Raw genomic sequence first — 13,157 nt, forward strand, 5'->3', positions numbered from 1 at the left:
TTTCCTCCTTTGACTTGGTCACCTCTGTTCTACACATTCTTCCATCCTTAATTTTTGTTTTTCTCTTCCATTGCAAGATCTGGTCTATCAGTTCCCATCCCTGGTTCATCCAACACCTGTTTTCTCTTCTGCCAAACTGTCAGAAATCCCATGGTTATATTGACTTCTTCCACTAACAGACTCGTTTTTTCCTTCTTCAGCTTTATCTTCTTCCTAACTAACCATCTTTATTTCCCCAGCCTAACTGAATTCTGAGCCTGAAATCCTAACTGTTTTATCCCATGAGTCACTGCTTAAATTTTCTTTCCTTCCTTTCTCCACTGTGCTCAGCACATGACCTCCTTGATTTAGTAAAAAAGACAGATGAACTACCGTGTTACTCTACTTCCTACACTCTGTTTGCATTCCACACAGCTAAAATTCTTGTTCAACCCTCATCATTTGGCATCTTGACCACTTTAACATTCTCCTCTTTGGCCTTGACACATGCTTGCCTCATTCAAAATGCTGCTGCAAAGATCTTAAACGTTCACTGTCTTTTCGTTGTAGTATACTGCCCAAGGGGCTGGCATTTAAGAAAAAATAACTTTGTAAATTTGTGAACTGACACTTTTAACAAATCTCCCTTTAAAAAAAAGTATTCCAAATTTGGTTGGATGTCAAATTTCTTGGTGCTTTTTTTTTTTGGAAGTTTTTTTGTCTTGCTCTAATTGCAAGAAAAATCATGAAAAATGTTTGAAGTTTAAAATACCAATATTAGAAAGCTAAGAAATTACTGTTTTAATTTATAAAATGTAAGTTACAACATTCACAGTTAAGGTCACCCAAAATACCTTAATTGTGTACCATCTACCTTGTCCATCTTCCTTAAAAGTAGATACATTTTATTGTAAGAAGACTGAAATAGCATAATGTGCTAAATGTGTCATGATGCAGCTTGTGGAGTATAACCATGATACCCTGAATTTAATTAGCTCGCTAAAAATCATGAGTAGGATTTGGCTGTGTCTAGATGAGCTGCAAATCACACCTCATCTGCGATATAGATGTGACTTTAGAGCTGAGGTCGGGAACCTAAGGCCTGGGGGCCGAGACTCACGGCTCCTCCGCTCCCCAAACTATTGGGGAGCTTGTGCTAGCACTTCAGTCCCATGACCCCTCCAGCCATAAGGCTGGAGCACACAAAATCTAGTAGCCTGGGCTTCCGTAGGCTCTGGTGTGAGAGAGGAATGCGGGAAGTGTCTTTTTTTCTTTTCAGTCAGAGGCCACGTCAGTGAGAATTCTGTGTGTGTTTTGTGTGTGGTGTGGTTTTTTTTGTTTGGTTGGTTTTTTGCTTCTCACTTGTGTGTGGCCCCCAACTGATTTTTCTGTGGGTCACTGGCTCCTAACACACAAAAGGTTCCTTACCCCTGCCTTAGGAGAACAATGAGATTCAGTTAGAGGAAGATTTATTTTTAGTAAATAGGCTTTGTGATTTCTTTTCTCTGTTTCTTTTCTCCAGAAAGCCTTGTCTGATTTGCCTCAAATTTATTAGTCTATGTTGTCCACGTGTAAAACTTCAGGCATATATATAATTTTGGAAAAATGAGGAGGATGGTTAAAATCATTCTTCTGGGGGAATTGAACTTAATTATGGAGAGACTTGATGTCTCTCTACCACTAATACTTTAGGTCAAGGAACATTCCTACTCTGACAAGGAAATGGAATTAAATAGTTTACATAATTTCACAATCTTTTACAGTTTGCAAAGAATCTCAAATTAAGTTTGTATAAAATTAAAACTGTGTGGACATGGCGCAATGGAGAGAGATAAAACCATGGGGGAGCCCCCAGCTTTACGTGCCTGCACCCTACTGAGAACCAGATTTGGGTCCCGTGGGAAGCGAGTCCAGTGGGGTCTGAGTTATCCTGGAGCTCCAAGGCCCACCTCATTCTTACATCCCTACCCACACCTCCTTCTCGCTGCCTCCATTCCTACACCTACCCATCCTTCCATAACCCCTCCCCAACCCACATTATCCATACCCCCACCCCCTTCCTCCATTCCTACACCTCCATACTCCCCTAGCTCCTCCTCCCTGCCCTCCCACACTGCCCATCCCCCTGCCACCATTCGTATATCCTCTTCACCCCCACCATGTCCCCTTACTGCACAGCCCATCCTCACATGCACTCTGTCCCCCTTCCTCCCTCCCTACGCACGCCCTGCTCCCTCCTACTCATTTGTCGAGCTGCGCGCTTGGGCTCAACCCAACCTTTCTGAATGGGCCTGTTGGTGTTTGTGTAACCAACATGCGAACGGCCTTTGGGGCAGTTTTGCTCTGTGGCAAACCCAGGGAGCCTGGGGTGCAGCATAACTGCACTGTCCCCAAAGGGCTAGCTGTGCAGTGTGGCCAAGACCTGCCCAGCTCGTGGTGGGCCTGGAAAAACTCGCCTGAGCCAGAGGTCTGATCCTGGTGCTTCAGTGGGTGCACTCCTTCCCTGCAAGGCTGGGGTGCAGCGCTACGAGCAGGGCCCCGGTGAGAGCTGGAGGGGTGAAGTGTTGAGCCAGGATCCCAGCAAGTAGGGGGCAGTGCTTTATGGACAGAGGGGCAAACAAGGTAGCCCCAGACGGTTAGGCCTTCCTTAGGAGGTCCAAGGGGCCCTGAGGCTCAGTCGTGGCAAACCCCCAAAGGGCTGCACCTCCACAGCATTCATTGGAGGTTGGATGTCTCGGGAGGAGCTGTCTATGCAAGGGCCTTGCGGAGCCCCGGGTGTGGCCAGGCAGGAGGCCCCTTGCCGTCTGCAGACCTTCAGCCCCTCGCTGCAGGGTGGGCCCCATGCAGGCCTTGTCTGCTCTCGATCTCCTGCAGGATTCGCTTGCTCAGGGAGGCTCTCCGTCATCTTGAGTGGGAGGAAACTAGGTAGCTCCACCACCATGGGACACGCTGGAGACGTGGTGCTGTAGTGGCTGCCAGGGGCTGGGCCCCTGCGCTCCTCGCCCCCACCCTGAAAGCTGCTTTGCTGGGTTCCACCAGGGCAGCCAGGAGTCACTGCTAGCACCAAGCCAACCTGCTCTGCAGTGGGCTGCTGGTGAAAGGGCATGGGGTTGTTGAAAAGGCAGGAATTGGAGGGGAGAACAGGGACTTGGGGGAATGAACTGGGAAAGGAAAGGGGACAGAAAGGATTAGGGTGAAAGGGGAGGCCGTGTGGCTGAGCGTGCAGGCGGGAGGTGAGATGGATAGTGACATAATGATGTCACTCCATCCTGCAGGAAATTTTTTATATATACATATTAGAGAGAGAGTTAATATCCAAATATACTTTTAGGCATTGAAAAATTATGATTGTGATTTTACTACTTTCTGCTCACATTAATTCTGGGGACAAAACAGTATGTGGAGTCTGCTGTGTTTTGGGTATCATAAGAAAATGCTAACTAGCATCAAATAAATCCTCTTATCCTTTGTATAGCCATAATCATTTTCTCATGAGGTACAGTCAGGAAATACTATTTTATTTTCAGCTGAGTTTGTAAGGCATGGAAACTAGGAAAACTCTCATTTTTTACTTATAAACTAAGCAAATTCTTTTTGAAATTTATTCTCACATTTAATCTCACAGTGCAGTTGTTAGTGCTTTTAAGATAGAACTGCACTGTTTTCTAGGATTAAACACCAGTCACCAGTTTTATAGTTAATACTTGATAATTTTATTAAATATTATACGTTTTATAAAGTATACTTATATTGTGTGTGAGACTCAGATTTTCCATCATATTTATGACTGTTGAAATATATCACTCCACTAAATTGCAGGTTTCCTCTTCCAGATAGAGTAAAAACTTTATCTGGCACTTGAACATCTGGAAAACTTGGTTAACTGGCATTGCCCCAACCACTATACCCAGGCCATAACAAGGGCAGGGCAGGTCGGGCATTCGTCCCGGGCACATCATAATCGGGGGGGCAAAGACACAAAAAGTAAAAAATAGTAAATTACACAGTAAAGCGCACGACTGATGCTAACCTAAGGCGAGTGGGCGCATAATTAATATTTTGCCTGGGCGCAAAAATACCTATTGAGGGTGCTGACTATACCCTTGCATCATCAGGCATGCATATGCTTGAGTCCCACCTATCTAGCAAGGCAGTGTGATACCTTCGGCTATTAATGGGGTTTCTGATAGCTGACACTGCCAGATGCTGTCGCTGTCAAGTGCCTCCTTCCCCCTCAGCCTCCCTTCAAGCTGTTTGGGAGCCAGATCTGCCAGAGGGCTCCCAGGCAGCTGACCTATTCGTGTATGGCCCTGTGTCTCAGTGGGAAGTAGAAGAATTGCCAAGCGTTTCTAAGGGGGTGGGAGTTGGTTGCTATGGGATTCTCCTGGTAGGGCATGGGCAGAGCAGTAAGCACAAGTACCTGGCACACTCTAACCAGCAACCCCCATTCCCTATGAGTGCCAGATAGAAAAGCTTTTACTGTATTTGATAAATGTTATATCAAAATGAATGGAAAGATGCTATTCAGTCCACATTTAATCCATTGAAAACTCCTGCTTTTGTGGTCTCTCTTAGTTGGAGCTGTAGTTAATTTGCTTTCAACTCCCTAATTTCTAATGACTTTGATAGTTCAGTCTCCTTTGAAGAAACCTGGTTTGAACTACTCCGATATATTAAATTGAATCTTACCAATAAAGATTTATAAAATTTTGTCGTTAAATTATTGGTAAAATGTGGGATATTTTCACATGGCTTCATCATATACATTACACATAAACCAAATACTGATTGAAAATTCTATAAACTTCTTCAAATTTTTCCTTTTAACTTGGATATTCTTCCAAGCTCTGAAATACAGGTATGTTTAATTTTTATAGAAACATTCATGATGAACTATGTTTGTGTATTTTAGGGACCAGTTACTCTCCACAAGAAAATTCACATAACCACAGTGCTCTTCATAGTTCAAATTCACATTCTTCTAATCCAAGCAATAATCCAAGTAAAACTTCAGATGCAGTAAGTATTAAAGGTCGTTATCATCAGTGTCTATGCCTTAAGCTGGTTTATATGTACTAGTTTTGCTATTTTCAACGGAATTATAGAGGATGAATTTTCTGCATATTTTATTGAATTGTATTTTAAAAATAGAGGGAACAGTATTACAGATTGCATTTGGCAGAGTTTATATGTTAATACATGGCTTCAGTATATTGTTAGTTGATTTCAGTATAGTTAATTGTCAGTGTGCATTCCAGATGTACCTGCCTTGCCTTTGACAGTTTTTAATCAAAAAGACACATAATGAATAGAGAAGTACTTTCCCTAAATATATAATACTCAAGGATCTTACTTTAATATTTTGGTTCCCTAGTAGTAGTCTAACATCATACCCCAGGCTCTTGTGTTTTTTGGAATTTTGGGGCAACACTAATAGATTTTTGAGCCTCGTTACTTACTGGTTAGCACACATCATTTCCTATGCTTTAAACACTCAGTTCTAAAAATTGCTATAATCATATCGGTCTGTGCTAAAAATTGTTCTGGAGTATGGGAAAACAGAGAATCCTCCAAATTATTTTATAAAATAATAATGTAGCTAAAAGGCTACAAGTTTTTGATTTACATTATCTGGACATTTTGAGGAGGTTCTTGAGCGGTAGTAATAAAAGATCTGAAATCACCAGCATGCTGAAGACTGATATAGATAAGAGTGAGATTACAGTGATCTAGTGAGTATAGCACCAGATCTCAATTTATGCTGTAATTTAGTAAGATGAGGTAGGAGAAGCAGTGTATTGTTTGAAGCAGCTGGAATGCATTACAGGCAGTCCCTGGATTACGTACAAGATAGGGACTGTAGGTTTGTACTTAAGTCGGAACTAGCGTCCAGATTCAGCCGCTGCTGAAACTGACCAGCGGCTGACTACAGGAAGCCCGAGGCAGAATTTCTCTGCCCTGGGCTTCCTGGAATCAGCCTCTGATCAGTTTGAACAGCAGCTAAATCTGGACGCCTGGGACAGAGCAGCTGTGACGCTGCCGGGTAGGTCCCCACAGCACCGCACCCCAGCTGCACTACCCCAGGTGTCCCCAAGTCAGCTGCTGCTGAAACTGGTCAGCCCGCGTCCTCCGGGGTGAGAAAAGCCCCGTTTGTAAGTACGGATCCGACATAAGTCGGATCCGCGTAACTCGGGGACTGCCTGTACTGTTGTGGGAAGTGATAGAGGAGGGACATTTGTATTATGCTCTAATATAGCAAGAACATTATATTGTCCCCTACTTAGTGTTTCAAACTTAATCTGAAGGAAAAGAAAACACCTTGAGCTTTTGAATATATTAGAATGTCTAAAACTTATTTAAAAACTGTCAGGTCATGTGTTCTCTAACATTGTTGTTCATATTTTTGAAGTCCTATGATTCTGCGGATGACTGGTCTGAGCACATCAGCTCTTCTGGGAAAAAATACTACTATAACTGCCGAACAGAAGTTTCACAATGGGAAAAACCAAAAGAGTGGCTTGAAAGGTATAGATACGCTTGTATTTTTTAATTATAATATATAATCTGGAAAGCATACTTGATTTGAATGTCTTTATTTGTTTTGGTTTTTTTTTGCAGAGAGCAGAGACAAAAAGAAGCAAGCAAAATATCAGTTAACAGTTTCCCAAAAGATAGGGACTACAGAAGAGAGGTGATGCAGGCAACAGCTGCCAGCGGGTTCACCAGTGGAAGTATGTGTAGTTTTTGGTTTGTTAGCGTTTTTTTTTTTTTTTGTTTTTGTTTTTTTACAGTTAAATGCATTTGGTTTATGTGCTTTGCTTACTTTGTATTAATACTTTTCTTTGCCAGACTAAAAAAGAAAACCCCTCTTCCGTAGCCTGTGCTTTTTGAGGCAGTCAGGGTGGCCCAATTCACTCCCCCCCCCCCTCCAAAATCTAACTAGAGAGAACTTCTCCAATGATCATACCCACCGATGTCTCAGAGCAGCTTTGAGGCTGTTGAACTAGAGTATTCACTTGTATATTTGTTCTGTGTTGTTATTCCTTTTATGTATTATTATTCATTGTGGGCTATTATATATGCAGCATTTATCCTTCAGTTTTGACTGCACAATGCTTTTCTCTAGCTACTGAGAGTCTTCTCCCAGTGTTCTTTTTTCAGTGCTTAAGATACTAGAGATTTATAAAGGGCCTGGTGATTATCACTATTTCTTTATAAATCACAGATGAGCAGCGTAATAATATCTGGAGAAAATATATTCTGCTTCAACAAGTGTAGAACGAAGTAAGGAAAATGCACATTTCAAGAAAAAAAATTGTATTGCAATTAGAGCTGCCAGTTAATCACAGTTAACTCATTTGATTGACTCAAAACAATTATAAATTAATAATGATTTGTCATAATTTTTATAAATTTTAATAATAGTAAATTTGTTATAAATATTTTTGGATGTTTTTTCTCCTTTTCTAATATGTTGATTTCAGTTACAACACAGAATACAAAGTGTACAGTGCTCACTTACTTTTTACTGTAAAAATTTTCTGTTGATGGCAGTCTGAATCAAATGATGAAAATGAATGTGCTTTCGATCGTTATCGAGTAGAACCAATCATTGGTATGGAAGCATGTCCTCTGGAGAGGGATAGTCAGAGCATGAAGGGGCATAAAATGTTTAGCATATCTGGCATGTAAATATCTTGTAATTCCAACTGAAATAGTGCCATGTGAATGCTTGTTCTCACTTTCAGGTGGCATTGTAAATTAGAAATGGGCAGCTTTATGTCCTGTAAAAGTAAACATGTTTCTCTGTCTTAGCAATTGGGTGAGCAAAAATTAGGACCGAGTGCACTTGAAGGCTCTAAAATTTTACTTTGTTTTATTTTTTGAGTGCAGTTATGTAAAAAAGTTCTCAATTTGTAAATTGAACTTCTTCAAGTGATTGTTCATCTCGATTCCAAGTAGGTATGTGCATACCGCATGCGTAGTCATTGGAAGGTTTTCCCCTAGCAGTATGTGTCGGTCAGCAATGGAGACCCTGGGCCATTATGGTGTTGTATATAGACCACCGCTGACCTTCCCCTAACTCAGTTCCTCCTTACTGCCAGTGAAGGTCGTTCAAGCTTTCTTTTCTCTTGCCTCGGCCAAGTGTATCCCATAGATCTTACTGTTTATAGTGTAAATAATTAATAGTTGAGTAGTCAACAGTTCTTAGATAGTGTATGTAGACAGTCTTCTTAGTGGGGATCAATTTTTTCTCCTCCCCTTTCCCAAGGACTGGGGCGTGCCTTGGTTCCATGACTTTAAATGCTGTTCTTCATGCCAGAAGCCAATCCCCACAAGGGACCTCCCCGCCCCCTCACCTCATGACTCTTGCCTTAAGTGTTTGGGGGAGGCACATCTTGCTGGTAAGTGCAAGATATGCCAGGGTTTTTGCCTGAGAACCAGAATGGAGAGGGACATTAGACTCAAACTCCTTCGGCTGGCCCTGAAATTTGCTTTGTCAATGCGTTGAATGCTGTCTTCGGTTGAGGGCACTGCAGAAAGATTCTGCTTTCAAGATGCCTCTGCTCCACCATTCTCTGGAGCTGGAGGTCAGAGGAGCGGCCTCCCAGCACTGCTCACATTCACCAGTGCTCACATTCACCCTAACCATGGCGCCGCAATTGGAGCACAATCTAGCACTGAGGTACCACCCACAAAGGCAATTAACCTGCCCAGTGCTCTGCATCAGCCAATGCATCTGGAAGTGCAGAAGGACTTAGGACAGGACTGATGGGACTTTCAGTCCTTCCCTGATGAGTCAGTGGCAGGCTCATCTTTGTCTATATCACCTATTGGTAGTAGAGCCCATCAGGAGCTGCTCAGAAGGGTAGCTCAGAACTTAGGCCTGCAGGCTGAAGAGGTAGTTGAGGACCTGCACCCTATGGTGGACATCCAAACCCATGGCGGACCCTTTAGGGTGGCTCTGTCCTTTATTAACATTATTTAAAATACCACTAAGACCCTTGTGGCAGACCTCTGCTTCAATCCCTCCCACTGCAATGGGAAAAGCAAGTATTTTGTCCCATCTAAGAGGTACGAATATCTCATCTATATGTGCATCCTCAACTGGGCACTCTGGTGGTTGGTGTGGCCTATGCCAAAGAGAGAAAGGAACAGCAAGGGTTGACCTGTAAATCCAAGGAGGTAAAGAAAATGGACTTCCTGGACCATAAGGTCTATTCGACTGGGGGACTTCGGTTGAAAATATCAAATAAGCAGGTGGTTGTTTACTCCTGAGTGTTCTCAGGGAAGTTTAACGAACTCCTTCCAATGGAATTGTGTTCCGAGTTTTCAGCCCTCTTGAAGGAGGGTAAATTATTTTCAGTTCCTCCCTTCTACTGACACTGGGTGCGGCTGACTCTGCCATGCACACAGTCTCCATAGGCATTGTCATGCACAAGAGTTCCTGACTCCAGGTTTCTGGGAGTCCTCCAGAAGTGCAGCAGACAATCCAGGATTTTCCCTTTGATGGCTTAGTGCCGTTTGCTAAGCAAACAGATTCCAGGCTCCAAAATGTAAAGTATGTTAGGGTGACCGTAAAGTCATTGGGTCTCCATATACCGGCCCGCCGGAGAATGCCCTTTGAGTTCCAGTCTCCCCTGCATTACTTCCCATCTCTGCAGAATCATGACTTTGGGAGAAGGGGCAACCGCAGGAACAGGAAGAGGCCTCCTAATGCCTCTAACGATCAAGGACAATCCTCCAGGCAGTCCCCTGTTTCTAAAAGAAATTTTGAAGGTGGTGCATTTGGAGATGGTGCTCCACTCGCCATTCTGGATCCTTCCCCTATGTTTGGGGAGCAATTATCCCACTTCTACTGTGCTTGGGCCCAGATTACTTCAGATTGCCGGGCCTTAAGCATGACAGAACTCAGATATTCTTCCCAGTTTTCCTCCCTCCCAGATTCCTTCTCTGTCCTTCTTCAGGGACCCTTCTCACAAGCACCTCACAAGATAAGTAACAGGAGTAAAAACCCATGCCCTTGAAGTCTTGGGGACCACCTCTTCCACCACTTCCAACTCCTGTTTCTTTCTTATCCCAAAGATTAATGGTGGCCTTTGGACCTTTGCACCCTTAACCAGTACATATAAAAAAAGCTGAGGTTCTGTACGGTTTCCCTGTCAGCTATCATTTTCTCACTGGATCCGGATGTTCAGAACTAGGGATGTGAGCATGTAATTGTTTACATGATTAACTGATAAGCCTGGGCCACAAAGGGGGCAGGGAGGTGGGAGCCAGTGCCTGTAAAGCCCACTCACCCACGTGTGCCGGCTCCTGTGGAGCCTCTGATAGAGAGGCAGCAGCGTGGGGGTTGGGGGACAGGTGGGAGCTGATACATGTGGGAAGCCGGCTTTCTCCGGGGGGCCGGCTTCCTGCGTGTACCAGCTCTGCAGAGATGCCCTTCCCCTTGGCACTGCTGCCTCTGTGTCAGAGGCAGCAGGGGGAGGCAGGCAATATGTGTAACTGCTGAAAAATTCAGCAGTTACACGTTACAAAAATAAATGTTTGGTAACATCCCTATTCAGAATGAGTTGGCTGACAGCCTCTGCTGGAAGTTCCACTGTCACAAATGGTTTTTCATCTGGATATCGCAAACTGCATATTCCAGAGAAGGGGCTCTCCCTAAATAGACCTCTTTGCAACATGCCAGAACAGGAAGAGTCAAATTTATTTCGTTCCTTCCTCAGTCTCAGCCTGGGTACTGTAGCAGACACCTTACACATTCCATGGAAAGCTAGCCTGCTGTATTCATTTCCTCCATTCACACTCATCCACAAAGTCCTGCTCAAGATCCTCCAGGATGAGGCATTGGTGATTCAGGTGGCACCAGCGTGGCCCAGGCAGTATTTGTATACAATGCTAATGGGCCTATTGGACAAGATGCTACTCCTGCCTCTGATTCCTGAGTGGTTCGCTCAGGACCATGGCTGTCTTCAGCATCCAACCTGCAGTCCCTTTATCTCATGGCCTGGAAGTTCTGTAGGTGAACCAATTGGAGCTTACATGCTCAGTAGCGGCTAAAGAAGTTCTTTTAGGCAAGAGAAAACCACCTACTCAGCAATATACATTATCCAAGTGGAAGAGACCAGATGGAAAACCTTTTCAAAAAGGTATTCAACCTCTGCAAGACTTGGTTATGACAATTCTGGACTACTTTTTTTCCCACTCGAAACAACAAGGTCTCACTGTAGCTTCTGTAAAGGTGCACTTAATGGCAATTTCTGCTTTTCACCCAGGATAAGGGGCCAATTGTTGTTCATGAACCCAGTGGTGAATCACTTCCTGATGGTCCTGGATAGAATGTATCCTCATGTGAAACAACTATCCCACAATTGGACTTGAAGTTGTTTCTGTCTAAACTAATGGGTCTGCCCTGTGACCCTCTAGTGACCTGTTCTCTACTCTGTGTCTTGGAAGGTGGCATTTCTAGTGGCTATTACTTCTGCCAGAAGGGCTCTGATGTAAGGGCTTTTAAGTTCAGAGATACCTTGTCCTTACAGAAGATTGTATAAGTTGCTGCTCCAGCCTCACCCAGCATTTCTGCTAAAGATGGTCTTATATTTTCATACCAACCAGGACATATTCCTGCCTGTTTTTTTACCCAAAGCCGCACATGTCACAAAAGGAGTGATGGCTTCATAGTCTCAATGTCAGACGTGCCTTAGCTTTCTATCTGAAGTACATGAAACCATTCAGGAAGTCGATTCCAACTATTCATTTCCATCACAGGTAGAACAAAGGGCTTCCCAGTCATCTCACAGAGGATCTCCTCCTAGATACTAGCCTGTATTAGGGTTTGCCCATGTTCCCATCCAGGACATTGGTAGAGCAGTGAGTTGGTCTTTAGTGCATACTTTTACATCTTGCTACACCATTCTTCAACATGCTAGAGATGGCGCTGCCTTTGGAAAGTAGTACTTCAGTCTGCCAATCAGTGATTTCTTAACCCCCTCCACAAGAAATCTGCTTGAGTCACCTACTTGAAATTAACATGAGCAATCACTTGAAGAAAAAATGGTTACCTACCTCTTGTAACTGTTGTTCTTAGAGATGTGGTGTTCATGTCCATTCCAAGATCCACTCCCTTCCCCTCTTAGTTTCTCCAGCAAGAAGGAACGGAGCCAGACAAGGGTCCACGGCTGTCTATATACAGCACCACAGTCGTGCTACTCCAGGGTTACTGCTAGAGAGAAAGCCTTAAGACTGTGCACGCAGGATGCACATTGTAATCAACATAGCAAAGCACCTCAAATATCAACAGTTATGAGAGATAGGTAACCATTTTTCCATAATTAATAGATGACACTACAGTTGTATGAGGTGAATTGAAAAATAGCTTTTATCTTTTTTAAAATGCAAATGTATGCAGTCAGAAATTGAGGTGAGTAATGTCCACTTTGTATTGTGTTGTAATTGAAGTGAATGAATGAATATATTTGAAAATGTAGAAAAATATCCAAAAGTATTTAAATAAATGTTTTATTATTAACAGAGCAATTAAAACTACAGCTGTTATTATTTTTAAATCATTTGGCAGTCATAATAACAATAACTATTTGCTTTTGTGAATATCCAGGTGTATAGAAGAGAAATTCATAAAATGTGAAAATGTTTTGCATGGATCTGCAATAATTTAGTCTTGCAGACTATATATAGCATATGCATATATTTTATTTTAGTTGGGGGTGTTAATGGACTCTTTTTAAAAAAAACCCGTAAATATAGAAGACTCACTACAAATAGTTTGTCCTTAAGCAGAGTACTTAACTGGAATTCTAAATTGGACAAAGGTCTTAATGGTGTTTGAGAAGGTACATGAATAAAATCAGGTGGTCTTGTTTGCCAGCACCCAACTGCTAGTAGCTATTGTGCTCGCAGGTGAGAGTTTTAAAAAATTTAATATCAGAGTGGTAGCTGTGTTAGTCTGAATCTGTATTGCACCTTATAGATTAACAGATTTATTGGAGCATAAGCTTTCGTGGGCAAAGACCCGCTTCATCAGATACATCTAGTGGAAATTCCAGAGGCAGGTATAAATATACAGGCATAAGAAAAGAGTTCCAACCAAGAGTAAGGTTAGTGATAACGAGGTCAATTCAGTCAGGGAGGATGAGGCCCACGTCTAGCTGCTGATG

General features: G+C 43.0%; 1 protein-coding gene across 3 annotated transcripts in view; it reads left to right on the forward strand.

The window, feature by feature from the left end:
- The window catches only part of WAC (WW domain containing adaptor with coiled-coil), a 92,016-nt gene that overhangs the window by 48,506 nt on the left and 30,353 nt on the right, over positions 1–13,157 (forward strand). For all 3 annotated transcript variants that reach the window (XM_075922588.1, XM_006124779.4, XM_006124776.4), the window contains exons 4-6: positions 4,892–4,998; positions 6,389–6,504; positions 6,598–6,710. In XM_075922588.1, the coding sequence (XP_075778703.1) occupies positions 4,892–4,998; positions 6,389–6,504; positions 6,598–6,710 (336 nt within the window). The remainder of the gene's footprint in view (positions 1–4,891; positions 4,999–6,388; positions 6,505–6,597; positions 6,711–13,157) is intronic.

This window comes from Pelodiscus sinensis, chromosome 2 (assembly GCF_049634645.1).
Source record: "Pelodiscus sinensis isolate JC-2024 chromosome 2, ASM4963464v1, whole genome shotgun sequence".
In the NCBI taxonomy this organism is placed as follows: domain Eukaryota; kingdom Metazoa; phylum Chordata; order Testudines; family Trionychidae; genus Pelodiscus; species Pelodiscus sinensis.